Source organism: Protobothrops mucrosquamatus, unplaced genomic scaffold (genome assembly GCF_001527695.2).
Source record: "Protobothrops mucrosquamatus isolate PMUCROS unplaced genomic scaffold, P.Mucros_1.0 scaffold2584, whole genome shotgun sequence".
Classification (NCBI taxonomy): Eukaryota; Metazoa; Chordata; class Lepidosauria; order Squamata; family Viperidae; genus Protobothrops; species Protobothrops mucrosquamatus.
In genome coordinates, this window is record NW_015388640.1 from 253287 (window position 1) to 279096 (window position 25810).

Below are 25810 nucleotides of genomic sequence, written 5' to 3' on the forward strand. Positions count from 1 at the left end.
CAAAGCACTCTTGGATGATTCATGCAACTAGTTCACCATGTACAAAAGCCAGAGAGGGAAGAGGAGATAAAAATCCTTTATAGTCACATCAACCAGCTCTCTGTATAAATAGCAAAACAAATGCAGCTCACAGCAGGGTTCTCTAATACACTGCCATGTTGCTACAGCAATGACAGCCCCAAAGATATGAACTGGGTGAAGCAAAGCACCAACTCTTGTATTATTACAGTCTAAGGAAAGCACTTTTCAAGTCTCGTTAATGCATGCAGACATCAGGTCCATTTTTGGCTTTTGTGTTTCTACAATATCCCACGATCTGAAACAGTCTGCTTCATCTTATGGCATAGTAAGGCTACACCTGTGGCACACTTTTGAGTTCTGCCTAAGAGAAACATTTTCCAAAATGCAGATCTTCTTAAACTTTTGCTCTGGCCTTCATCTTCACCTTTTTGCCAACCCCTCCACACACCCTGTCACTATTACGATATATTTAAATGTCTGAAAATGATCCTTATTTTGTGAAAGATTAGTTCATCAGAACCAGTTTTAATCCTGTTAATTAAATTGAAATCCATAGCTATGGTCCAGCAATTGATTCATGTATTTATGCCAACAAGCACTTCTTAAACATTACAGCAGAAGTGTACCAATCTTTTTCAGTATTAATGTCTTTCTGAATTGGACTATTCTATATTTTTTTAAAAAAAGAAATAGATTATATTTTATTATTATATGAAAATCAATACCCAATCTAATCTGAAAAATTCCTTTAGAGATATGTGACAAGAAAGCTGAATAAAAATAAATAGAAAGAAAGTCTGGAAATCAAGGGATTGTTTTCTATATTCTTTACACAGTGACCAGGATAAGGAGGATTGCACAGGTAGTCTTCATTTGGCAACCAGTCTTTCAGTAACCATTCAAAGTTAAAATGATACTAAACAAGGGCTCAATTCCCAAACCAACTCAGTGGAGGGGAAAGAACTAGGTCCTTCATGGCCTTCCAGAAGGCCAACAGAGTAGGAACCTTCCAGATCTCCAATGGAAGCTGTTCTGAAAGATCAATTCCACTATGGAGAAGGCCCATCTTCTGGGTCCTGTCAGATCACATTATTTAATGGACTTAGACAGTGCCCACTCTGTCCAATCTGGTGGGATCGGCACATACAGTACCTTCATCCATAGCATGTGTTAGTTATTGCCATAAATAAATTTTTAACCCAAGCAGTTTAGCTATTCGGACTCTTCTAGGTAGTTTCAATCTTCTTGCTGGAAATAAGTTGAAACCTAAGGTATTATAGACTTTTAATTAATGTACTGATCTAAGTGGGTTTTGGAAGAAGCTAAACCATACTTAAGCAACATGCCAAAGATACTGACCTCCAAAATAATGTCAGGCCCCATCTTATTAATCTTAGCGAGGCAAAAAATTTATTGTACCTGCCATTATTTATTTAATATCAAATTGAAAAATACCAAAAGACCACTTAAATTAGGGTGTTATAATGCCTTGGTCTAGTCTTTTAAAAGGCTGGTTTTGTACTATATAGAAGATGAAATTGTACTGTCTCTTTAATAAAGATTTTCAAGATTAGATAGTAGTTGATAGAGAGACAGACAAACAGATATTCCCAATTACAGGACAATTTTTAAACAGTACTGAAGATGACTAACTTAACCTCCTATTAGCTGATCAGGAAGTGGAGATCACAGATAGTGTAATTAGGCTCTATATACTGACTATGAAGAAAAATTAAAGATTTTATATGTGTTTGCATATATTATTTTAGTTATAGTTGCTCTAAAACTATAATGTTAACTGTAACAAGCAGTATGTCAACATTTATAAACATTTGATTTATAATTGTTCTAAACTTAGAAAAATATAATAACCAATACTATTCCAGACATGGTTTCAAGATCAGTGCCCCAAAGATTGGGGACCACTGGACTAGAAAACCTCCAAGGTCCCTTTGACTCTATTATTCTGTATTATCCTAAAAACAATGACCTGCTCCTCAAAAGCTGAAAGGGAGCTGTGATTTATTATAGGGATGTCTACATGTTGTTTCCTGTGGGTAAAGACAGCATGCAACAACTGTAACATTCAGAACACAAACTATCTAGCACAAACACCATATAGTACAAAGGAATTGTAACTTATGAGTCTAGTTTTGTTTATATTTTTAATAAAAGTGCAGCAGTAAACCTTCTTGATTGGCAGATTCGATCCTGCTGTTAATAAAAAATGAAAATTTTATTCCTAGTAACTCTTAATGGACATGCATGATGATGAGATTTCATAATTTGTCTATCGATAAGAGATGAAATAGTTGAAGAAGAGATCTTTTATTGAACACTCACAGAAGATGGTAAGTTATTGAAATGGTTTGGATTTGTTTAGAGGGAGGCAGGAGTCATTTTTTCCTTTTCTATTATATTTTTTTCTTGTTCATATTCTCTATATTAGTTTTTACTTTGTATCTATACATTTTAATAAGAGCTATTATTTAATAAAAGCAACCATCGGCAATCACTGAAACTTTATTATTGAGCAAGTAGGCCCTCTATAGTTCATTGTGTGCTTTGTTCCTTTAGGAAAGTGACAATCCTAACATGTACTAATGTGATGTGATCCTCATATTGTGATGCACTCACAACTTTGTGCAGAGGATTTTATATTGGAATATGCCTAGCATCCTCCTGTATATAGTGACAATTTCCTGTGAAAACTACTGCCATATATCATTGTTAATCTATTAGAATGAAAAAGAAAAGCTCCCTGGGATGGTTCATTTCATATATATTCTTTCTATGCTGCTTGAGCACTTTATATATATTATCCTGTTTAAAAGCAAAACATGGGTACCTGAGGCCCCAAATCACAGCACAGAACTGATACACAGTACTTATACCTCAACCACGGACATGCTGTCATTAATAACTCTTTTTATCACAGCATGAACTGAGAGAAATAGGCATTAGAAATAGGCTATCGTAGATAAGATAGGCCACCCTATCGATGGAGCAAAAAAAAAGTAGCTATTTATTTATTAATTAGTCAGAAAATAAAAGCCAACAGATGTTGGTTAGCCATTTCGTCTAATGGGTCAACAAGCAGATTTGTGTTTAGAAAGCTGTCTGACATTGATAAGAGGACATAAAAGCAGGTAGCTTCAACCCCATAGATTAGTCTACAGTTCAATATGATATTTGAGTATTTATTCATAGCTCAGGAAATTAGAGGCCTTTTGTAAATATACTGTAGTTTATGACCAAAGCAGGACAAGTAATGTAGTCTTGGGGAAGAAAGGATGTAAACTTGGGTTGCACTTTGCTATAATCCAAGAAGAGGTAACAACTTTCCTGCCATATTCTAAATATTAAAGCATTAAATAATGTCCTAGGGAGGAAAAAAGCCAGTGAAGCTTACTTGTGGCTAATCCACCTTTTATAATGGAGAAAGAATTGCATCAATGGCTTCAAGTATTTTAAACAGTATTTTGTATTCAACAATTCTACTGCAAAGTCAGGAAGTCTAAAAATGGCTGAGTGGGCTCCCAATTTTCATGTTTCCAAGAAGCATATCTAACCATTACAGGCATGGGAAAAATCTATTCTTTTTTTTTTAAAAAAAAAGTTATATCTGAGGAATGGAAGATGAAATAAATGTACAGCTTTATATATAAATTGGGAAAAAATACTATTGATGCAATATGACAGTGCTGGGAAGCAATATTTTAAGCTGAAAAAGAGATCTTAAACAGTTACATTTCTCAGCTCAAAAACGTATTGCCTGACTCACATGCTGATCCCAGTCAGAATGAATGAAGCAGAATAAGGCAGTGTCACCTCTACCAAGTAGACCAGGTCAAGAAACAGACTCCATGGGAAGATTAGAACCATAGTTATTGAGAGAGACGATATAGAAACAGAATCTTGCAAGTCTGCCTGTGTGTTCCCTTCCTTCGTCTTATACTCCGTGGAGTTAGGGAGCAGCCATATAAGTCTCTAATACTTGTAATAAGTCTTCCTGCCTTCCAACCCTAGCTTAAAACATATTTCTTAATGGCTTCTGGATGGGTTCTCCAAAATCATCTCCATAGATCTCTACAGTTTGTTATTTCCTTGCTGTTTTGACATTACGTGCAATGCCGCCAAAATAGAATTTTGTAAGTGGAGAAATTAGGACAAAAGAACTGGAGAAAAGGCTTTTATGCATAAGAAGCATGCGACCTGTTTAGACTGTTTACCTGGATGTATAATTTGCTTAAAAATGCCATCTCCTTGCTTCCTGATTGCTCTGGCTTCCGTGCAAAGTAACTGCCATTATCAAACTATTATGAAAATCATCAAAATATTGTGGCCATCAATATGGATCATTAACATTCAAGCAACCAGCCAGATGTGTTTATTTTTTTCATACACATATATGCATCTCTATCCCTCTATTTCAGTGGTTCTCAACCTTTTTAATGCCGCGACCCCAACCGGTCGTAAGTCGAGGACTAAACCGGTCGTAAGTCGAGGACTACCCAACCGGTCGTAAGTCGAGGACTTTCCCTGCCCGGGAACGCTGCGCATGCGTGGTTCCGCCCCCTGCGCTGGCCGAGGCGTAGCTGGCAAGCGGCAAAGACGGAGCAGGCCAACCACCAGCTGGCCCAGCCCAAGGGAGGTAAGGCACCCGCCGGAAAAGGGGGAAAAAATGGCGGACAAAAAAAATGGCAGACAGCCTTGCTTGGCGACCCCTGTGAAATTGTCAATCGACCCCAAATGAGGTCCCGACCCACAGGTTGAGAACCACTGCTCTATTTCTTCTTCTTCACCTCCAAAGAGGGTAACAACACCAGTTGTCTGATCTCACAAGATTGGATTTGGTTGCATTTGAACAGGAGAATCACTGTAAATTGCAGAGCTGCAGTTTTGCTGGGAAGTGTGTGAAAAGTCCAGAAGAAGACAATAGCATTATTGGTATTATTGATAAAAGTGTTAGGTGGGCATATCCATGTGGGCACTGGACCTGTCTATTTGGAAACCAGGAGTCAAGCTCAATTTAAGTGGCTTGACTTTTTATTATCCCATGTGGAAAGCCCCCCTCCCCAGAATAAAAATATTCTCCCTAAAGGAGGAGAGGAGAAAAATCTTAACAAAGGCAGAAAGCATCCCCAGTCTTCCTGCTATAGGAAAATAGCCTCAAACAGACGCTTGAAGAGGCTAGTCTTTTGGAATTGATATTTTGCATCCATTCAGAAAGCTGGGCCATACTATTCATAAACAAAGAATAGCCAGAAACCCTAAATAAGTAACACAATATGCAAGGAGCCCAAACTGACAAGATTAGCTCAGACAAACAAAACACCTAGGATTTGCATTTCCCCTCTTGCCTGAAGAACCAGCCATGACNTCTTAATTCCATTAAATGCAATCCATAAGGCTTCTAAAAACATTTGAAGTAATCAATTATGCTTATTTAGGTTTGTCACTTTTATGGGATGCATTACTCAAATGTCTCCTTGTGTTTCTCCTTCTTACTTATCTTAAATTGTTTTCACCCACTAGTTTGTTTTCCTAACTAGCCATAAACTGCTCATTCCTTGAGCTTAAGAGAGAGCTGCTAATTTGTCTGCATTACTTAGCACAGAGTTTCCAAAAGCTATTTTTTAGAGCATCCACATTTTTGTTTATAAATGTTGAATATTCAGAGATAGAAAATATTGTTTGTGCAGTCAGTAAACAGTCTCTGGTCATCAGGTCTGCTGTGAACTCCTTTAAAGGTTGCATAACTTGTTCATCTGGCACTGGGAATAAATTTATTGGAGAAATAACAGCTATTTCACAGGGAGAAACTAACAAGGGCAGGGATTCCTTCTGATGGCTTAATGCCTCTTGAAGAGAACTCTGTACGTTGTTATTTTTCTAGTTCTGTTTCCAAATCCCAATTCAGGATGTCATATCTGTTTAAGGTGTAAATAAAGAGGATAGGATTTGTTTTGTTATTAGTTGTACTCAAGAATTTCTTGCCTGGCTGATGTTGGGCTGCTTTGTTAGTTTAGGTGAAGTCTAAGAGTAGGTTTGTTGTGTTATGATTTTTTTCTTTATTCTGTCATCTTTTCTTATAGGTTTTAAATTAAATTCGAAGATGCTCAGGATATTATGACATTTCAATTATCTTCAGAGGGCAGTAAAGATAGCTGAAATAGGCTACTATAGTAAAATAAAATGAGCAGTGTTCCAATATCTCAGGGGCTGCCACAAAGGAGAGGGAGTCAAGCTATTTTCCAAAGCGCCTGAAGGCAGGACAAGAACCAACGGATGGAAACTAATCAAGGAGAGAAGCAACCTAGAACTAAGGAGAAACTTCCTGTCAGTTAGATCAATTAATCAGTGGAACAACCTGCCTCCAGAAGCAGTGAATGCTCTGACACTGGATGTTTTTAAGAAGAAACTGGACAGCCATTTGTCCGAAGTGGTATAGGGTTTCCTGCCTGAGCAGGGGGTTGAACTAGATGACCTCCAAGGTCCCTTCCAACTTTATCATCATTATTATTATTATTAGAATGAAATAAATAAAACAGAATAAAATGAGACACAAACAAGTGCATTATCCCTGTCAGTTCGTCACCACCATTTTCCCTTCCTTCTATTTCAGGCTATGTAAGATTGTTGTTGTTAATCAAAAAAGTCGCTTCCAGAATTCCCCAGTCACTCGTTCTTTTTTGAAATCAAAGGAAATATGAGACTCTTTGCAACACATGTATAAAAAGCTCTATTGGTCAAGCCTAACAGAAGCAACCAGCACCCGTGAAAGTGTAAGGCTATGACTATGATTATGACTCATGACATTCCCAGAGAAGCTCTGAGGAAGAGTTGGTTTTTGATACATATTATAAAAAGGCTTAATTGAAATGACTCAGTGGATTGTATGCCTGACGAAGAGATATTTTTGGAGGAGTTTTCACATGAAAGAACGACAAAAAGGTATCAATATTGATATTAATAATGGCATAAGTACCAAAAATGATAATTGCTCACTCTTTATTAAAAGGGTAGATGCAGTGATTAACTCCTTAGAATGTTCTCTGAATTTTCCTTTTTCTGCTTAGGTTGTAGCCCTCAGACTTCTACTTATAAAATCAGTTTTGTTCCAGACATAATGATCCCAACTCTTATCTTTGTAGCCTAGGCTCAGTATTTAACCTGGCCTTGAAAATTCAAGCCATCTTACTGAGCTACTAATGCCAGTGAGATTGGCAAACATTGCTGTAGAAAGCTTAGATAAGACTCTTTCAGCTTTTCTATAAGAATGCCCAAAAGAATATAAAGAATTGCCACAGACCTGTTTCATACAAAGCCATCAGTCTAGCAGGTCCTGCTCATGTGACTTTCATTCACATAGAGACAACATGACGATTGCCCATCTCAAGAGGAAGCTTGTTTTCTCAACTGCAACAATTCCTGAAGACATCAAGCAAAATATCTGGGAATACAGTGAGGGGGGAAAAATCAACATTACTGTGATAGAGATACTTGTGAAGCCCCACCTTTTCATGTATTTTCTGGCAATAAAACAGAGCTGTTATCCAAATTTAAACTGTGGAGCTAAACTATTGCACAAACCTGATTACAGCAATTGCAATGAGGGTAGGAAGGCTACAGAAGACATATTTTTAACTACTTTACTGATGCCATGTACTGTTTACATTTCCGAGTCATTCTTCATTCAACTATCTCAGGAGTTGCCAAGCTATTCTCCAAAGCACCTGAAGGCAAGACAAGAAGCAACAGATGGAAACTAATCAAAGAGAGATACAATCTAGTACTAAGGAGAAATTTCCTGACAATTAGAACAATTAATCAGTGGAAGAACCTGCCTCCAGAAGCGGTGAATGCTCCAACACTGGAAGTTTTTAAGAAGAGACTGGACACCCATTTTTCTGAAATGGTATAGGATTTCCTGCCTGAGCAGGGGTTGGACTAGAAGACCTCCAAGGTCCCTTCCAACTTATTATTATTATTATTATTATTATTATTGTTGTTGTTGTTGTTGTTGTTGTTATTATCTTTTTTGGCAAAGTAAAAAAGCTTCAAGTCTGGTTCTAATTTCCTTACCTTCAAGCAGACTTCTGTGTTTCATAGTGCTATTGTGCTGAGGATCTCATTTTCTTCAGCTTGTAATTTCTTATCTTAATTTGTGGCCTTATTATCTGCATGTATGATTACATGAAGTTCTAATTAGTGGATACTTTGTGAATAATCTGGGAAATGAGATGTAAATTAAGGCTTAATGTAATTAAAGTTAGTTTTACCTTAATCAGCTTTAACTTTTTCCCATTCATTGCAATATGTTTTGTTTGATTAAATCATTATTTCAAACTACTATCATTAAAGTAGAACAAACATATTATTGTATACACTCATAAGGTTACAGTTTTCATTCCCATAATGCATATTTTAACATGCAAATTAGCTATAAAAAAATAAAAGCATAACAAGTTAACATGTAACATTTATTGATGAAAATGAACACTATGGAAAAAGAGACACTTTAAAATAATAAATTGAAACATGATGTTTTTTAACTCAACCAACAGTTTATATATGATTTATAAATGATTACAAGTATTCAAGATTCTAAAAACTCTCCGTCCGACAAGATGATTAAAAGTCCAGAAAAAAGATCTACAATATCCATTTTGTGATACAAGAAGTCATCAGGAATGAAATGCAATTCAAAGAAAACTTTATCTTTTTATTGAATATTGCATATATATTTCTAAAATGCATATCATAGATTTGTAGAAAGACAATATGTCATGGTCAATTTTAGTTCAATTTCATTCCTAGTGATCTACAGAATAATTAAATAAAAATTATCAAATTATATTTTTATTTTGTTTTATTAAATAAAATTTGATAATTTTCTCTTTAAGAATGCTTTCCACCAACTTACCTAGAACACCGAGTAAACAAAATAACCTGATATTTCCTGAATCTCTCCTGAATATTAAAAGTTGGTGGTATATAAGCCACTAATGGTCTGATGAAATAACTAATCACAGAGTTATGTTCCATATTTTGTAACAAAATAAGCAATGAATAAATTCCATTCAAATGGATAGCATTTGGGCATTATTATTTTATTGTTGTTTTCTATTTTTTTTGTTATCAATTACATTTGCCAACTGCTTTTTTATTTCTACAAAGTCCCTTCCTGAAAATATCAGCTTCCTTCCTGCTTGCTTGTGTGTTTTTTGTTTGGATATCTCTATATGCCCACTCAAATGGCTGGATGGTATTTCATCTAAAATATCAATATTAAACAAGTTCCTATCTACTATCACTTAACTTCCCAGAAAAATTAACCCAGCCAATTGCAATATAAAAATTGCAGCAAAACATAAACTATAATAACTGTGTAGTCACCACTGGATTCTGTGTCAAATGCCCACTTTAAAAGATGCCTTCACTGTTTTCAAAGCAAAAAACTATCCATACTTCATTAGGCAGTGCATTTCTCAGCACTGGGGCAACTGGTGAGAACGCTCAATGCCTGATCTTCCCACTTGTCTTGGGGAAGATCCTTAAATAGACCTTTTCTAGATCATCTTACTGAATGTACAGAATTATTTTGAATCCAGGAGTTTCTAATGTAACCTGGCATCATGCCATAGGGGACTTTATAGGCAATGACTAGCAATTTGAATTTGACCTGAAAGTATCTTGACAACTAGTGTATTAGTAGCAAGATCAGTGCTATAATCTATCATCTACTGCCAAATCTGGCTGCTGCCCTCTGCATCAGAGTTATCTTCAAGATAGTTGAGGTCTACAAAGAGTATATTACATTTTAGAGATAGGAATCTCTTTTACATGTTTTTGCAGACCAAAAAGAAACAGTCTATCTCTCCATGGTCTCCTTATTTTTCTGTAATTGTCCTTTAATTCATTTGTAAATCTACAATCCAAACATCTCCCTAGCTGTTTTCTGCATTTGCTGTCTGCTATTAATAAATTCCTCCAAAATTATTTGCACCTGCTATAAAAAAATCTGCTTTTTTTTAACTTGAACCATGTAAGTAGCCAAGTAGAATCAGAAGTACATTTACCCATTACAAGACAGGGTGTGGCTAGTTGTTATGCATGAATTTCTGATGGCCACTCGGGGCCCTGCTCCAGATATCACCAAATATGAGATCTTCAATACACTAATGATAACCAACTGTACACCTGTGCCACTTGCTGGGCATGTGATGTTCTGGGGCTGACCAAGTATCTAGAGGTGGTAAGGATCTGATGAGGAGAAGTCAACTCCAGCTCAACCCTGGCAAGATGGAGTGGTTCTGCATCTTTGATCGCCGTCCACACCCAGGTGATATGTCATCTTTGATTCTGGATGGGATGGCACTCCCCATCTGAGAAGGTACATAATTTGGGGGTCCTTGCAGGCTCACGGTCCTACTTGTGGAGCAGGTGATAACTGGGGCTAAATAAGCTTTTGCACTAATTGTGACTTCATTCACACATTTTACCAAGCTACAATTGATGCATTGGGGCTAAGTATGTGGTATGTAAATAATGGTATATAATTGTTAATACAGTGTCTGTGGATTATTCAGTAACCATGGTTAAATAAACTGAGTTGTCAAATGATATAAGGCATACAAAAAAAATGTTGCTTGCTAATTCTTCCAGAATTAATGGAATAAAAAAAGATCTCCTTCTAAAAAACTGTCCTAGAATAAGAAGCAAAGATTCAGAATCAATGCATAGTGCGGTTGTGGAAAACACCCAAAAGAAATTCCTTGAAAAAACATGTTACTGTGGGAATAGTATTCCTTCGCAAAATATAAAAGCAGATGCATGTTTTGGAAAGTCTGGGAAGCTTTCAGAAATCCCCAGTACTTTAACCTGTCTAGGTCTGTTACCCAAACAAAAGTAAAGCCACAGAATAAAGCACCTCTTTCAAAAGTTTTGCACAACCTTAATAAACAGAAGGGATGTAAGCACTAGAATAATCCATAGTTATGCATTTTAATTGGTTTTGATTGATTTGGACTCAAGGGAAAGTGTTTACCAAACTGTCTATTTAAACAATATTAGCTGCCTCAATCACTGAAACAACTCTAGGCAGCATAAAACAATGTAACTGTATTAAAATCCACATGCAAAAAAATCCAGTTGGAAGGAGATAATAAACATCTGAAGTGGGGAAAACCAATAAAAATGATACAGAACATACTTATCACCATTTAAGTCACAAAATCCTGCTTCAGGACTAGGTAAAAAGCCCAGTTGTCAAGGGTCTAAAGGGCAACTGAGTTTGAGCCATGCAGACTTCAGGAGACAGGAGCAACCATGTCTCTGGGGAGTTGTAAAATGGCACTGCTTTGCTCATGGGACCTGGAGCATGCTGACCTTGTGAGATCTTACCAGATAAGCAGAAACAAACAGAAAAGGGATTCTCTTAGGTACCTAAGGCCCAAGCTATGAAGGGTTTTATAAATGACAATCAACATCTTGAATTACATCTGAAAGCTAATTAGTAACCAGTGCAGCTTGTAAAATAGAGATGTAGCAAAATGACACATTCTCATTACTCATTGTACAGCTTCATTTTAGACCAGCTGTAGCTCCCAGATAATCATCAAGAATACATTAGTCCAAACAAAATGATTTAGGCATAAACAGATTTCCCAATCTAGAAGGCATAATCAGAGCGCCAAACGTAACTGAGCAAAGGCCCCCTGGCACAGTTGCCATTTGCTTATTAAGCAAGAACAGAAAATCCAGAACACCAAAATTATATACAAATTCTGTTCGAGATAGTAGAATCCCATCAGTAATTAATTTTGGAAAATCCCTGGAAACAGAAGCTTATTAAACCCACAGACATTCAGTCTGAGTCCAAGTCTGTTCCACCCGTTCCAAACTCTAAAAACCTCCAGGCACCAGGACAGAACCTTGTTTGATCAATCATGGATTGAGATAGATCATCTGCTTATGGCTAATACCTGACTATGCCTCCCAAATGACCTTTCCCAAATGTAAAATAGGAGTGGGGAGAATAATGGGCTCTAAGACACTCTGCACAGCATTCAGGCAGCTACAGTCTTGGATAGGAATTCAACTTGCTACCACCCAAGGTCAGCACACCACAGCCTCTTCTGTCAACACTCCCAGTCCAGCTGTGAAGAGTCATCCTATCCATTAACAGAAAACTTGCTGTTAGGAGATGGCTCCAAATTATTTAGAGTGGGTAAAACTGAAAGGGATGGTGAAGTACTGGAAAAAGTCTCTGTATCATGAGAAATGAGCACTAAAATAGCAGATATATTAAAAGGGAATCAAAATTAAAATAATACATTGGCTATATATGCAAATAACTTTACACCAAAGTTATCTTAAATATACTTTATTCAACAAACCAGAATCTATATCAGCAAAATGATTGTGGGTTTAGTATGATTGCTATCAATTGTTGTTACTGATGACATCTCAAAGATCCTAACCAAAGAATCGCAAATTTGCATGCATATTCGTAGTATTTTATGTTAGATAAGGGGCTTTTTTGCCTATGTTTTGTGGATAAACTTTACTGTATATATCTGTGAATTAGCAAAAGGTGTGTTGGGGATAGAAAACCAGGAACAGGAGAGGATTCTGGATTCAGATACAAACCATAAATAAAATATGCCAATATTCATAACCCAACTGCAAAAGTGTAAATTGTTTCCATAAACAATTCACAAGAAAGTCCAGTTGCCTCATGAAAAAAGTATTTTTGGGATTTCAATAAAATAGGTGGAATTCATTCAAACAAACTACCTTTAAAATAAAACTTGGTTTAAATTATGTGAAAACTTAACTAAAAAAAAGTAATCTCACATCCTAAACTGGTATAAAGTAATCCAGAAATTGTGGTAGTTAAATCAGTAAAAATGAGTCTCCTTTTTGTGATATTGGAATCACAGAAGTTGTTCCTAAGATCCATGCATTCATTCTCAGGTTTTTATGGACTTCACATAGATGGGAAAAACGAATGCTCAGCTAGACAGAATTTTTGGCTGATTTACGAAGACTCTTTTTACCCTCATTAAAGACCTGACAATACATTAACTTGAGTATTGATATTCACTTATTAACTTCAACCTATAAGAATGAAGCACAGTTTGCTTCATCTAATATTTGAAACATTTTACCCTACTTTTCAACAGGGTAAAAAGCATAGCTTGGGCCTGCACCCTTACATTCTGGGGGGAAAAAACTCAAATAACAGTTCTTATAGGATCAACTAAAATGAGGAACCGTCAAGCAAAGTTGTCCTTTCACAATCAAACTACAAATGCCCTCTTTCTGCTAGAGTTAAAATGAAGGATGCTTAAGTCAAGGTTGCTAAGGAGATTGTTTCTTGAAATGTATTGTCAAACTCCTCCTTAGGCTCAAGTTCTTTTGAGGGTCAAGGAGCTCATGCATTATAATATAGCTTGCAAGGCCACAGGATATGTCTTGGTATCTATGTTTAAAAATATCTTTGTTCCTTTATCAAGTCATTTTTCAAGTATAGAAATAGTTTCAACAAGCCAATCTGTATTCAAATGGAAAAACTTTATTAAAGATATGTATATGTGTGTAAATATAGATTTTCTAAAAAAACAGAGTTAAATATTATCAGATTTGTAGCAATCATGGCGTGTAGTGTATAATACTGTTTTGAAAAGAATTGCTACCTATATAATTTAATAGCAAAACAGAAAGAGATCATAGCACAAAACCACACAAATTTATACTGTTACATGATTATAACAAGAAAGTATATTTGGGAAACAGATAACAATGTTTTTTTTATTTATAGTACAATTTCTGTATTCTCCTGCAAAGACATTTGAATATTAATTTGCATTTCTTGAACCCACTCAGTTTTATAGTGTTTGAATAATTGTAGCAAGATTGATACAGAACACTAGAAGACTATCAAAATGTAAGATCTGGATAACAACTGGATAACATTTTTTTTTTCAATCTGTTTGCTTGGTTTCTTCATTTAGAAACAATTTATCTACCAAACAGTGAAAAACAAAACTACTAAAACATCCATGTATAGCTAAACAGAGAAAATAAATATTTTCAGATATTACCAAGTTGGATTTGTAGTATTTTATCAATTTCTTTGTTCTGCTAGTGAAAAGGAATAAGCATGATTTATGCCATATTTTTGCAGTGCAAACCAGAATACTTTCCACCATTAGAATATTTTTAAAAAGCTAGTATCAATGGGCTAAGGCAACCTAAAAGTCTTCTCTCAATATTCCTATTTCATTTATTTTTTTAAAACTATGTTTGTTCTTAGGCCTTTGATAATAAACACTCTCTCTTGAAAATTACATTGTTGTAAGATGTAGTTAGGCAGCTTGGGCATTCAGTTTTACAATTACATACAAAGAATAATAAAGAGAAAATGTTTCAACTTGTCAGTGTGTCTGAAATTCCACGTTTTTTTCAAGCAGCACTTGATACAGCTAGTTTCTTCAAATGATCCATGAAGACTTGCAGACTGACATCATCTGTAAGAATTGGTGCTCCAGATTCCTATTGCAGAATGGAAGATGTTAGCAGCCTTCTCTGTCAGAGTGCCTGCCTTATGATATACGGTAGCCTCCCCCCAGAGATTCAGACAGTCCTGGCCTTGTTGGCCTTCAGAAAAGCAGTGCGTATCTGGCTTTTCCCCCAGGCATAGGAGCCAGGTGAATGGATGTAAGTTTTACTCGGACCTTAACCGGTTTATTGTTTTAAATTGTGGTTTTTAATGTAATGTATTTTTTATTCTGTTCACCACTCAGTGTTCCTTTTAGTAGATGGGCAGCTATATACATTTTCCTCATAAATAAGAAAGCCTTTTGTGTCACATAAATTTATTATAAGGAATCAAAAGAAGCTGTGAAAAATGGGAGTCCCCAGTTGGGTTGCCTATGTGCAATTACTCTTCCTTCAAACATGTGGACCTGTCAGGAATGCTGCCCCTCCTGGTCATTTTTTATAGATTTAAAAATATTGTGAGGCGAGCATCGTGCAAAACAAACATTGATTTACAGCAACATCCTTATTTCTAAGAATGTGTCCTAGCCTCAGGGTTCCATTCCTTTAAACTTAACCATTGCCATCAATGAATGGACATCTTTTGTGCTCTGTGGTACAGACATCTGTTGCTGGAAGTTTCTGGTGTTATGCTTTACACTTCATATTTAGTTTCCCCATCAAAATAATTGTCTCAAAATATAAAGGTTTGCCTTTTGCAAAATACATGTAAGAATAGAAAATTATTTGAAAACAGATGCTGTGTATCTTGGATTCAGACCTCACATTTGCTTTGCAGTTTAGTTCATGAGCATGTTGTACTTTCATTTCACGAATCTATCTTCTAAAAAAGTGAGTCAGGTTTTTGACCCTCTGTATCTACTAGAATAATAATCTATAGTACAATAAAACTATTGATCTATTTTTCAGTACATATATGCAATATACTTTTATCAAAAAATGATGGGGGAAAAGCAGGTTTTTAAAAATGTACACTTCCTTAAGGACTTTGAAGATTTGCCCTATTTAAAAAGTCTCAAAGAAGACTTTCTATCAAAAATGTATGTGATTCTAGAAAAAACTAATACAATAATTTCTTAATTTAATAAGTAATTAATTTACTACTCGATCTTAGTATCTATGGTTAGTCCTTAATTTGAAGAAGATGCTCAGAAAGGTTAATACAGGAAATAATATAATTTTAGTTAATCTATGCAGTTTGATTAATCATGCTTAAACTCACCTGTCCCCAAGCATACATATTATTATGTGTTTGAGATGGATTTACTTTAGAAAGTAGAAAACGGGCCTTGAAAGAAATAAAGAAAAACATTATTTTATTAAATAACAGTTAAAATTGTTTCAATCACACCATGTACACCTATCAGATTCCTATAACAAGGTCATTTCTCATAGCATTTGTATGAGACTTTGTGACAATCTGTGAGTCTTTTGATACATTGTGCCCTCATCTACATAATGCCTTATGCATCAAAAAACAAGATCAATGCATACTAGTATTAACAGTTTTCTACCTATTATGTATATAAATATACTACTCTTAAGTACTAATGTATATCAAAAGAGCTGCACACCCCCAAACAATGATGTTTTTCTTTAACAACCAAATAGCACATCTTTGAGCAACAATGTGCTAATTCAATACATTAAAGATTTCACATCATTCCAATACTGCACTGGAGAAAGCATGACAGAAATTAAAGTATCTATCTGGTGTTCTATAAGTGGTTCCCAACTGGGAATAAGGCTATTGTTTGTATGTTTTGATTATACAAAAGAGTGCCCCTCCCAAGCTCAACATGCAGGATAATACATGCTCCCTTTAATTATATGAAATAAAGCTTACCAAAGAACTCTACCAAAATAATCTGGTTTTTATTTATCAGATAATCCCCCAAGTAGAAATCAAAGTAACTTACTTGACTACCCCCATGTTCAGTATCAATGTATCGTGGCATTGGAAATCTTGAATGAAGAATTTCTTGTGCATCATCAAATGGAGCTTGGAGCAAATGACGAAAGTTTTCATATTCTGGCATATCCTGGTAGCCTGATTTGCGCCACTGAGCTATAGTCTAGAGACAATAATTCAACATTAACTGCTTAGTGAAAATTTAATATAAATCATTTAATAGTGAGATTGCTAGATCAAGGTAAATCAATTAAAATTATTTTTGCTATTATTATTACTACTATTATTATTACTATTATTATTATTATTGTTGTTCAATTATTCATATACTGCCTCAATTACAAGGCAACTCTAAAGGGACTTGGGCAACAGGATTAAAACAATTAAATAACAACTACAAATCAAATACAAACACTGAAAGAGTACATTGAGGATAATACCACAATAGATTATCTATTGATTAATTTTAACTCAACAATTATTTAATATTCATGTATCTTAAATACATTTATGTCATAAATTACCTACTAAGTTCCATGCATGCCATGTGCCTACTTAGTTCCATGCATGCCATGTGTTAATTCAAATTGATCAAAACTTTAAAAAATATATAACTTATTAGTAGTAGATTTTTACTACTATACTAGATAGCACTTTTTATCAGTTGTCAAAATCTCTTTTTAATATGATTTTTATTAAATTTAAAAATGAATAAAAATTAACATTAAAAGTAAAAGGTAAAAAAAAGTAAAAAAAAAAAAGAATCAGACAAAAACCAAGATAAAAGTGCAAAGAAAGGAAAAAATAATGACAAAAAAGAATCTTCATATGTAACCATTTATGGAACGTGTTACAATATTATATTGTACAGCATATATGTCTATCTGTCCCTTCCACACAGAGGTGAATAGAGATATAGCAGGGAAAAGAAAAGGAAAAAAAAGTGATAATGATCACTTCTGTAAAGATCACTTCTGGCTCTGAACCTGCCCATTGCTGATTTCAGATCTACTTTTTCCCCAGACTATATGGTAAATTTTCTCAGAGACTGAGTACCATTTCAATAATAGCAACATTTATATTGGCTGTAATTACTACTCAAAGACTTTTGTAATGAAAACAAAAATGATTTCCTCTTACCTCGCCATGATAAATAAGAATTTGGAAAAAAGTGTCCATGAGAAGTATGCGATCAGGCAGAATACTGCTGCTGTCTAAAAGAACAGGCTAATATAAAGAGAAAACACAATTCATTAAATATGCTCGAAACCATCAAAAAGATTCAAAGACAGTTTTGTGCCAATTAGTTAAGAAATAAAGTAATATTTATAATGCATTCTTATTTTGTTTAATTATAGCTTAAACATGAATCTTATAAGCATGTTTCAAAAATGTATAATAAAACATAATAATAATAATAATAATAATAATAATAATAATAATAATAATAATAATAATAATAATAATAATAATAATAATAATAAAAAAATAATGAAGTGCATGATTCCATGTTTTAGGATCCCCTGATCCCTGATCTCCCTTGATTCATTATATATATAAGATTTTTTTTTTTTAAAAAAGTGATTTTAAAAGTGTATGGAAAAAGCAGTGAACTCTCATCCCGAAGCTTATTTATTTATTGTATTACATTTAAATGCCATCCCACTCCAAGGAAACTCTGGGTAATTTTAGTTTTTGCCAGCCAATACTACCTGGTGGCAATTCCTGATCTTCCCTTCAGAAAACACGGAGCAGTATGCTCCTCTATGCAATTTTGGGAACAGCATCCAAAAGCAATTCCAGGCCAAGGCAAGTATTGAATCTGATGGTATTTAGCACATGATTAAAAAGCAATCTTCAATAAAGAATTTTCCCACTTTTGCGTTGTGCAAAATTAAGTTTGGGAAGAGGAAGATAGTAATTAGAAATCACTATTCCAAACAAAAAGGATTCCATTTTCAGTTGCTGTCAATCAATGTTGAGTCTAGCATTTTTTGTGACAAATTAAGACATATTCAATTGTTTACTTTCATATTTTTGATGCTGAACCTATTTGATCTGCTTAACATATATTTCAAATAGCATATGCAAAAAAAAATAGGATGAAGCAAAATATGTTTTCTTGGATTTTTTTTCCCTATGTGCTATACCTCTGGAGGTCCATTAAAAGAATAGGCATAAAGAATTGGTTGAATCATTATAAGTGACTGAGTCAGATCTTGACGCATGAAGTGATGACGATAATAAGAACTTTCATCGGGACTGTTATTGAAGACTTGTAAGAAAGGAGATCTTCTTAAATGGAACATAAACTGCAAAAGAAAACAAGTCCAACTTAACTCTATTATAGCAAATGTTTAAGCTAATTGTGCATCAAATTCAGATCAGCACACTAATATTATCTGAATGAGAAATATTTTTGGATTCCCCTCTTGAAACAGCTACAGTATAGATTAATGCATATAATACTTCTGAGTATGTAGATCTTATACTCAAACTTTTAAACTTAATGAATCTTTTAGTTCATGATGAAATCAAGCAGTTTCCAAAAATATCATACAAAGTTGCAAGTAATATTCTTTAGGACATGGGTGTCAAATTTGCGACTTTTTTTGCATTGCTGGAACTGGGGTGGGCACGGTCTCTGTATGATGCAACCGGCCGGCAGTTTGACACCCCTGCTTTAGGAGAATAAAACAGCTTTGCTTTTCCAGTCTGATTGCTAAGACTCCAATTTCTATTGTATAATAACTGCAACCTCTCCACAGAGGTTTAGATCCCATTACCAAAAAAAAAGTCATGCACAAAATATGCAGCACCCAGTTTTACTGAAATGTCATAAAGCTGAAAGCAACCTACTGTTTTGCCCCTTCCAGAACTGCTCATGGTTGCCTCTATCAATTTTTTTAAATCCTTGCCTTTCTCATCTCTAACGTTTTTACAGAAAACTAGAGACAGGTACTTCCACTTCCATTAACTGAGTTGCTTGCCTCAAAATCTCCAAGATGTAGGTTACAATAATTTTCCACTTTATCTATTGTATTTCACTCCTAATCTGTCATAAGGTACACTACTCTGCGTTCACATGTTTCTGTCAGACTTTAATCATGCTTTATTCTTACTCACCTGTGGGTAAAGGGAGAAAGTTTCTGAAAATCTGAAGGAATTTGGGTCATCTTTATGATATTCTCCAAATTTCTGGCACTGGGAGATTTAAAAACAAAGTCAATGTGTTCAGTATGGCATTTTTAATATTATTATGTTGTAAAATAATACATACTATATTTTCCTCTAAAAGTCTGAAAACCAGATTTCAGAAAAGTATTAAGGCTTGAGTCATTCTGTATCCATTAATATTACTGACAAAAGTTCCATCAACTTTAATAGTCAGGAATATCTCTAAATAGTTTCTCTATTTTTATGCTACTTTTTTGCTCTCCATTATGTTCACAACTATGATTTCCAGACAATAAAATGTTACTTGAACGATGCAGCAATTGAGAAAAACTATGACAACTTACATATTTGGAGAGAAACTCTGTTAATATAAAAATTATACGAGTAGCAATTAACTTCAAATAAATATTTCTTACATTAACATGTCATTATACAAAATATGTCAGGTTAAAAACCAAGTGTCAATTTTCCTAATATTTTTCATCACCCAGTGAGCAGATTTTCAGGTGTTTATTGTTCCCAACTATGGTTTTAGTATTTTTAAAGCACTGGATTTGCATCAGACCTAGCAGAGGGACATGATAAGTTCTAAAAGAAATTCAAAAGCACAACTTTAGGAAAGAGTATTGCAGGTGGCAGTCAGCATATTCCTTATAAATAAGTAACAGACGCTAACAGAAGATCCAATTCAGAAGCTGCTTCATAGTGTGGGAATTTTTCTGCTGGCAAATGACCAAAATGAGAGCCTCAGTTTGGACATGAGCTAGAACAAAAAATACCTACTTCCTTAGTAGGATCATAATCCACTGGACTCACAAAAGCTATTTAAAGTCATTGTTAATGCAACTGCCATTTTATAAATAGCATATTAAATTGGATTGTTAGTATGTGCAGAACCTACTTGTTCTTAAAAAGATATTTTACTATTTGAGAACTATTTCATGCTTAAATACAAATGAGCAAAGGATTAACAATAACAAAACACTGCTTTTTACATATCATTAAATATTATTAGCATTATTAGCATATACACTAGCCTAATCTCAATAGACTGAATTCAAAGAAACCATTCTGTCCATAGCCCAAGAAAAGCTCTAGGCAGAAATCTCTGATTCAGCAATCAAAGAAAAAAAAAAGGGGGGGGTGATTTTTGTTAATTCTCCATTAGTGTTCTATAGTGTTCTAAAGGGGTTCCATGCCCTAAAATAGATTATGGGTAAGAAAGGAATAATAAAAACTACCTCCTAGCCAATTATTCAGGAGCAGAAAGGCTCTGTGTCTGCAGCCAGCCTCTGCTTACAGAAGATCTGGATCCAGCTCAATATTTACCTCTGAAAACTCCTGTTACAGGAATTGTTTAATCAACTAAAAGTGGGCTAAAAACTTTTATTATCCATGAATATTCAGAAAGGCTTTCCGAATTGTTACTCTGCCCAAAAGAAGCTCTACTAATTCTCTGATTTCTACAGAGATTTTTGAAGTAGTTAGCAATACTTAATCATACAAGATCACTGCCATGGTGCCAATATTTAAACATAGAATCTTAATTGTTCTTTTCTATCTACAATAATGAAAACAAACGGTTGAGAAAGAAATATAGAACAATAACTCTTCCTAAGTGTAAGCTCAGGATAAACATCTCTGAAGAGGCCTCACCCTTGAAAGGAAACAGTTTCTAAAACATTTTGAATGCCTTACCAATCTGATAAGCTGTCTGTCCAACCACCTAAGCACATCAGGTCCTTCTTCAGTCTCAGCTCTGTAGACTGCTAATCTTGCCATAAGGATAGCAGCTGCTTCCTGGTCAAAAGAAGCTGCAATGTTTTGAATCTGTGTCTGAGCATCTGCCCAGCTGCGAAATGAAAAAAAAAAAACACAACTATTTTATCACAACTTTAGCGAAATAGCAGCAGAAAGAGCATTTTATAATTTTGTGCCTTGAACAAATTTGAACTTTTCTTCATATTCATTTTTAACAATATAGCAGAGCATTCTTTGCAGAACCACCACCAATTAATACTTCCCAGAAGAAAGTGGTACCAGATGTGGATTATTGCATACTGTACTAGCAACAAAACTTGTCCCAGCAAAACTCATGATTTTTATCCTAAAGTATATTTTTTGCACAAAAAAAGTAATTCAGTTTTTTTAATTCCTTATCCAACTTCACTTTCTACGTAATAGCCAGTATTTATTTATTTATGTCTATTACATGATCAATATTGATAATTCTAAGTATTACCCACCAAAATAAGACAAATTAGAATCCAATGTAGGAAAAACCCTTCCTAATTCACATGGGCAGTTTGGCAGGATTCCAAATGCATATTAGATCTGTACTGCAAGCAAAATGTTGCTATTTTAAATAAAATGTTATCAAGCTTTACAATTTCAGCAGAAACACTTATATTTGTTTTATGAAATTTGAATTCTACTCTTTTATAATTAAAAACAATCCACAAATGTATATTGAAGGAGAAAAATATGGCACTAGGGTAGATAAATATATATACCACTCTTCAAATATACTTTTACAGAGAAAAATAAACAGCAAAACCACAAAACATTTGCAAAGTCAAAGAATGCTGATAAACTAGAAAAAGATTCCAGGAAGTAGACTTAAGAGGAATGAGGCCAAAGATCAACTTACGCAAATATCAGGATTCGAAGTGGTTAATAAAGTTAAATATCTGGGAATTTTTTTGTCATCCTCTAACATGAAACTGTATCAGAATAACTACGAAAGATTGTGGAAACTAGTACAAAAGGATTTATTAATATGGAAAAAACTACAGTTTTCTTTGCTGGGTCGTATTGCGGCCATTAAAATGAACATTTTACCTAAGTTTCTTTTTCTATTTCAGATGATACCTATTCTAAAAAATGAACTTAACTTGAAAGAATGGCAAAGAGATCTGAATCGCTTTATTTGGGAAGGCAAGAAAGCCAGGGTTAGATTTAAGATTATCCAAGACATTAGAGAACGTGGAGGACTTAAAGCTCCAAATTTGACACTATATTATGACTCTTGTGCATTAACATGGATGACGGATTGGATTAACTTGTCCAACAAAAGGATATTGAACGTTGAAGGATGGGACTTGTACTTTGGGTGGCATGCTTATCTTTTCATGCAGAAAAAGATAGATAAAACTTTTAGAAATCACATAATAAGGGCTGCTTTGTTAAGAGTTTGGCAAAAGTATTTTTTTAAGTTTGATGTTAAGCTTCCAATCTGGGTGATACCATCACATATTTTTTTGACTATACCTAGATGTGTGGTGATGGAGGCGCCTTCATATAGAGACTTGTTATACCAGACTGGTAGTGGTAACTGGTGCCTGAAATCAATAGAAGTTTTGAAACAGAAAAACCCAAATTTTTCTTGGCTTTTGTATAGACAAATTCAAGATAGATGGCGAACTGATAAAAAGACTATTTTTTCTATGGAAGATGGGAATTTTTTGAAACAAGTAAGGGACGGTGCTAAAGGACACATTAGAAGGATATATAATGTTTTATTAGAATTGGATTCAGAAACTGAGCTAGTCAAAGACTGTATGATTAAATGGGCCCANTGGACTTGCAAGGTTATTAAGGCTTTTTGGATAAAATTGTGGTGGAACTTACAGCAAATTTTTAAAAGAAGAATTACTTTCTCGCCTCAGTTGTTTCTCCTAGGTATTACACAAAATTTGGATGTAAAAGAAACGAATCTGATGTTATATTGCTTAACTGCTGCCCGTTTGCTGATAGCTCAAAATTGGAAGAGTAAAATTTTACCTACAATGGAAGACTGGAGATTGAAAGTTTCGTACCTTGCTGAGATGGCAAAGATCTCGGCTTATTTGAAGAATTACTCAAATGAACAATTTTTATTAATATGGAGAAGATGGATTGTTTATATTCAAAAGAAGCATAGAGTGGTGGAATATAATTTAGGTTTTTAGAAAATTTTTTCTTTTCTTTTATATATTTTACCTACTCATATAGAATAATATACTTTGTGGAGTTAGAGATACTAATATTTGTTTACTTATATTTGAATATTATCCTGGGATTAGGTTTGGGAAGTCCGGGGGGGGGGTTATATAGCATTGTGTAGTATTTGTGATTTTTTTTATGATGAAAAAATAATAAAATTTTATATTGAAAAAAAAAAAAAGAGGAATGAGGTATACTTTGATAAAAACCATAACAAGAACTCTCTAGAAGGAAATTATATTCATGAAATACTGTCTTTATAAAACTACTATTGCTTTGTAGTCCTACCTGATTATCTCATAGTTAAATGCTAGCTCATTAACCTCACTATCTAAGCAAATGTTTTGGTGCTACAATCACATGAACATTCTAATTTGTATAATTCTATACAGAGAGCTTGTATGCCCCAATCTTGTGGATTTGTATTTTGCTAAACAATTTGTATACATGTCTGATTCAAAATGAATTCTGAACAATTGTTTTACAATGTGTTTGCGCTCACTCTCTCTCTTCCCCCAACAAACTCTGTTCTATAAAAAAACTAACTTCTCAAGCGTATAAATTTGGTTTAATATTGCAACCTAGATGCAAGGTTTCAACTTGTCTATCAAAGCATCACTTCCCCATTGAATACTATTAACTAATGTACATATCATTCAGATATCTGGAATACTATATCAAAAATTAATGCTTACTTTCTGGCAATTGTGGTTACTCTAATACGCTTTTGTCCGCTTGAATGTTGATATTGAGTCACAAACTGAATTGCACCCCGTCCACCTTGGGGAATTGGAGCATTGTGCTGTTTTGACAAGGGGAAAGATAGAGAGAATCACAAAGACACTGAGAAAGGAACTTGAGATAACTGTATTACCCAACCCATTCTAAAAATTATCTGCCAAAAGCTAGCTAAATTAACAAATCAGTAAATGTTAATCATCTTTAGCTACAATATATCTAAATATATATATTTAGATATTTTTTTCAAAATTTGGAAATATTCCTTTCTCCCATATTTGGTCCGACAGGGTGCACCAAACTCAAGATAATATTTAGATATATATCCAAATGTATCTAAAACCAGAGTAACTTTGAAATACACATAGATTTCTCAAAACAAAAATGGTTTTTAATCAACACTGAGAATACATCCTGCTTTATATTAAAGTGGACAAGTTAACAATTCTTAACACAGAAAAATATCCAAGTGCTATACTGTAATTGTAACAGGTTAAGATAAATAATACTATTTTTCTCATATTATATATGGAGGTGCTGGGATTGTTGATGTTGATTTGTCTGCACACATCTATTGAGTTTGTGACACAGGTAAGATTAAAATGGGACCTTCCTGTTTCCTATTATTTATCAAACAGGAGTTTTTACAATGTTTACGTCTCATCAAATTGACACAATTCAAAGAACAAACATAGAATTTGCTTTTCTTCATCTTTGATGGTCACAGTCTAATTTTATGTTGTGATTCTGCTCTGATTAAAATAATTTTAATCAGGGTTGGGATTTATATTATGGATGGCATGCTTACTTATTCTTTGATAAGAAAATTGATCGGGCTTTTAAATCTCATATGTTAAGGATTGCACTTCTGAGAGTTTGGAAGAAGTATTTGCATAAGTTAAATTTTAAAATCCCTATGTGGGCTATTCCGGAACATGCAATACAAGGTATAGTAAGGGGAGTAAAATTACAAGGTATTGTTTATAGAGAGTTACTTAGACTAAGAGGGGAGGACTGGCAAATTAAATCATTGGAGGAGTTAAAACAGGATAAGGTTCTCCAGTCCTGGTTGTTACATCTTCAACTTGTTGAGAGATGGCATATAGATAAAAAGTTGGGATTAATGGTAGAAGATGTGAACTTGATAAAACAGATTAAAGATCAAAGCAGAGCCCATATTAGGAGAATATATAGTGTTTTGATAGAACTTGATTCGGAAACGGAATTGGTTAAAGATTGTATGATTAAATGGGCTCAAAATATTCAAGAACCAATTAATTTGGAAACTTGGGAAAAAATTTGGGTAAGAAATGTCAAGTTCACTCAAGCACAGAATTTAAGGGAAAATTTTTATAAAATGTTTTATAGATGGCATTTGGATCCTCAAAAATTGTCTTGCATGTATTC

At 34.3% G+C, this 25810-nt stretch overlaps 1 protein-coding gene across 2 annotated transcripts in view; it reads right to left on the minus strand.

The window, feature by feature from the left end:
* Positions 1 to 12396: 12396 nt before the first annotated feature.
* Positions 12397 to 25810, minus strand: part of SEC23A (Sec23 homolog A, coat complex II component) — a 37723-nt gene continuing 24309 nt past the window's right edge. For both annotated transcript variants that reach the window (XM_015825292.1, XM_015825293.1), the window contains exons 13-20: positions 24361 to 24467; positions 21380 to 21533; positions 19631 to 19708; positions 18655 to 18816; positions 17645 to 17731; positions 16512 to 16667; positions 15815 to 15880; positions 12397 to 14586 (exon numbers count right to left, since the gene is read on the minus strand). In XM_015825292.1, coding sequence (XP_015680778.1) covers positions 14497 to 14586; positions 15815 to 15880; positions 16512 to 16667; positions 17645 to 17731; positions 18655 to 18816; positions 19631 to 19708; positions 21380 to 21533; positions 24361 to 24467 — 900 coding nt within the window. In that variant the 3' untranslated portion in view covers positions 12397 to 14496. The remainder of the gene's footprint in view (positions 14587 to 15814; positions 15881 to 16511; positions 16668 to 17644; positions 17732 to 18654; positions 18817 to 19630; positions 19709 to 21379; positions 21534 to 24360; positions 24468 to 25810) is intronic.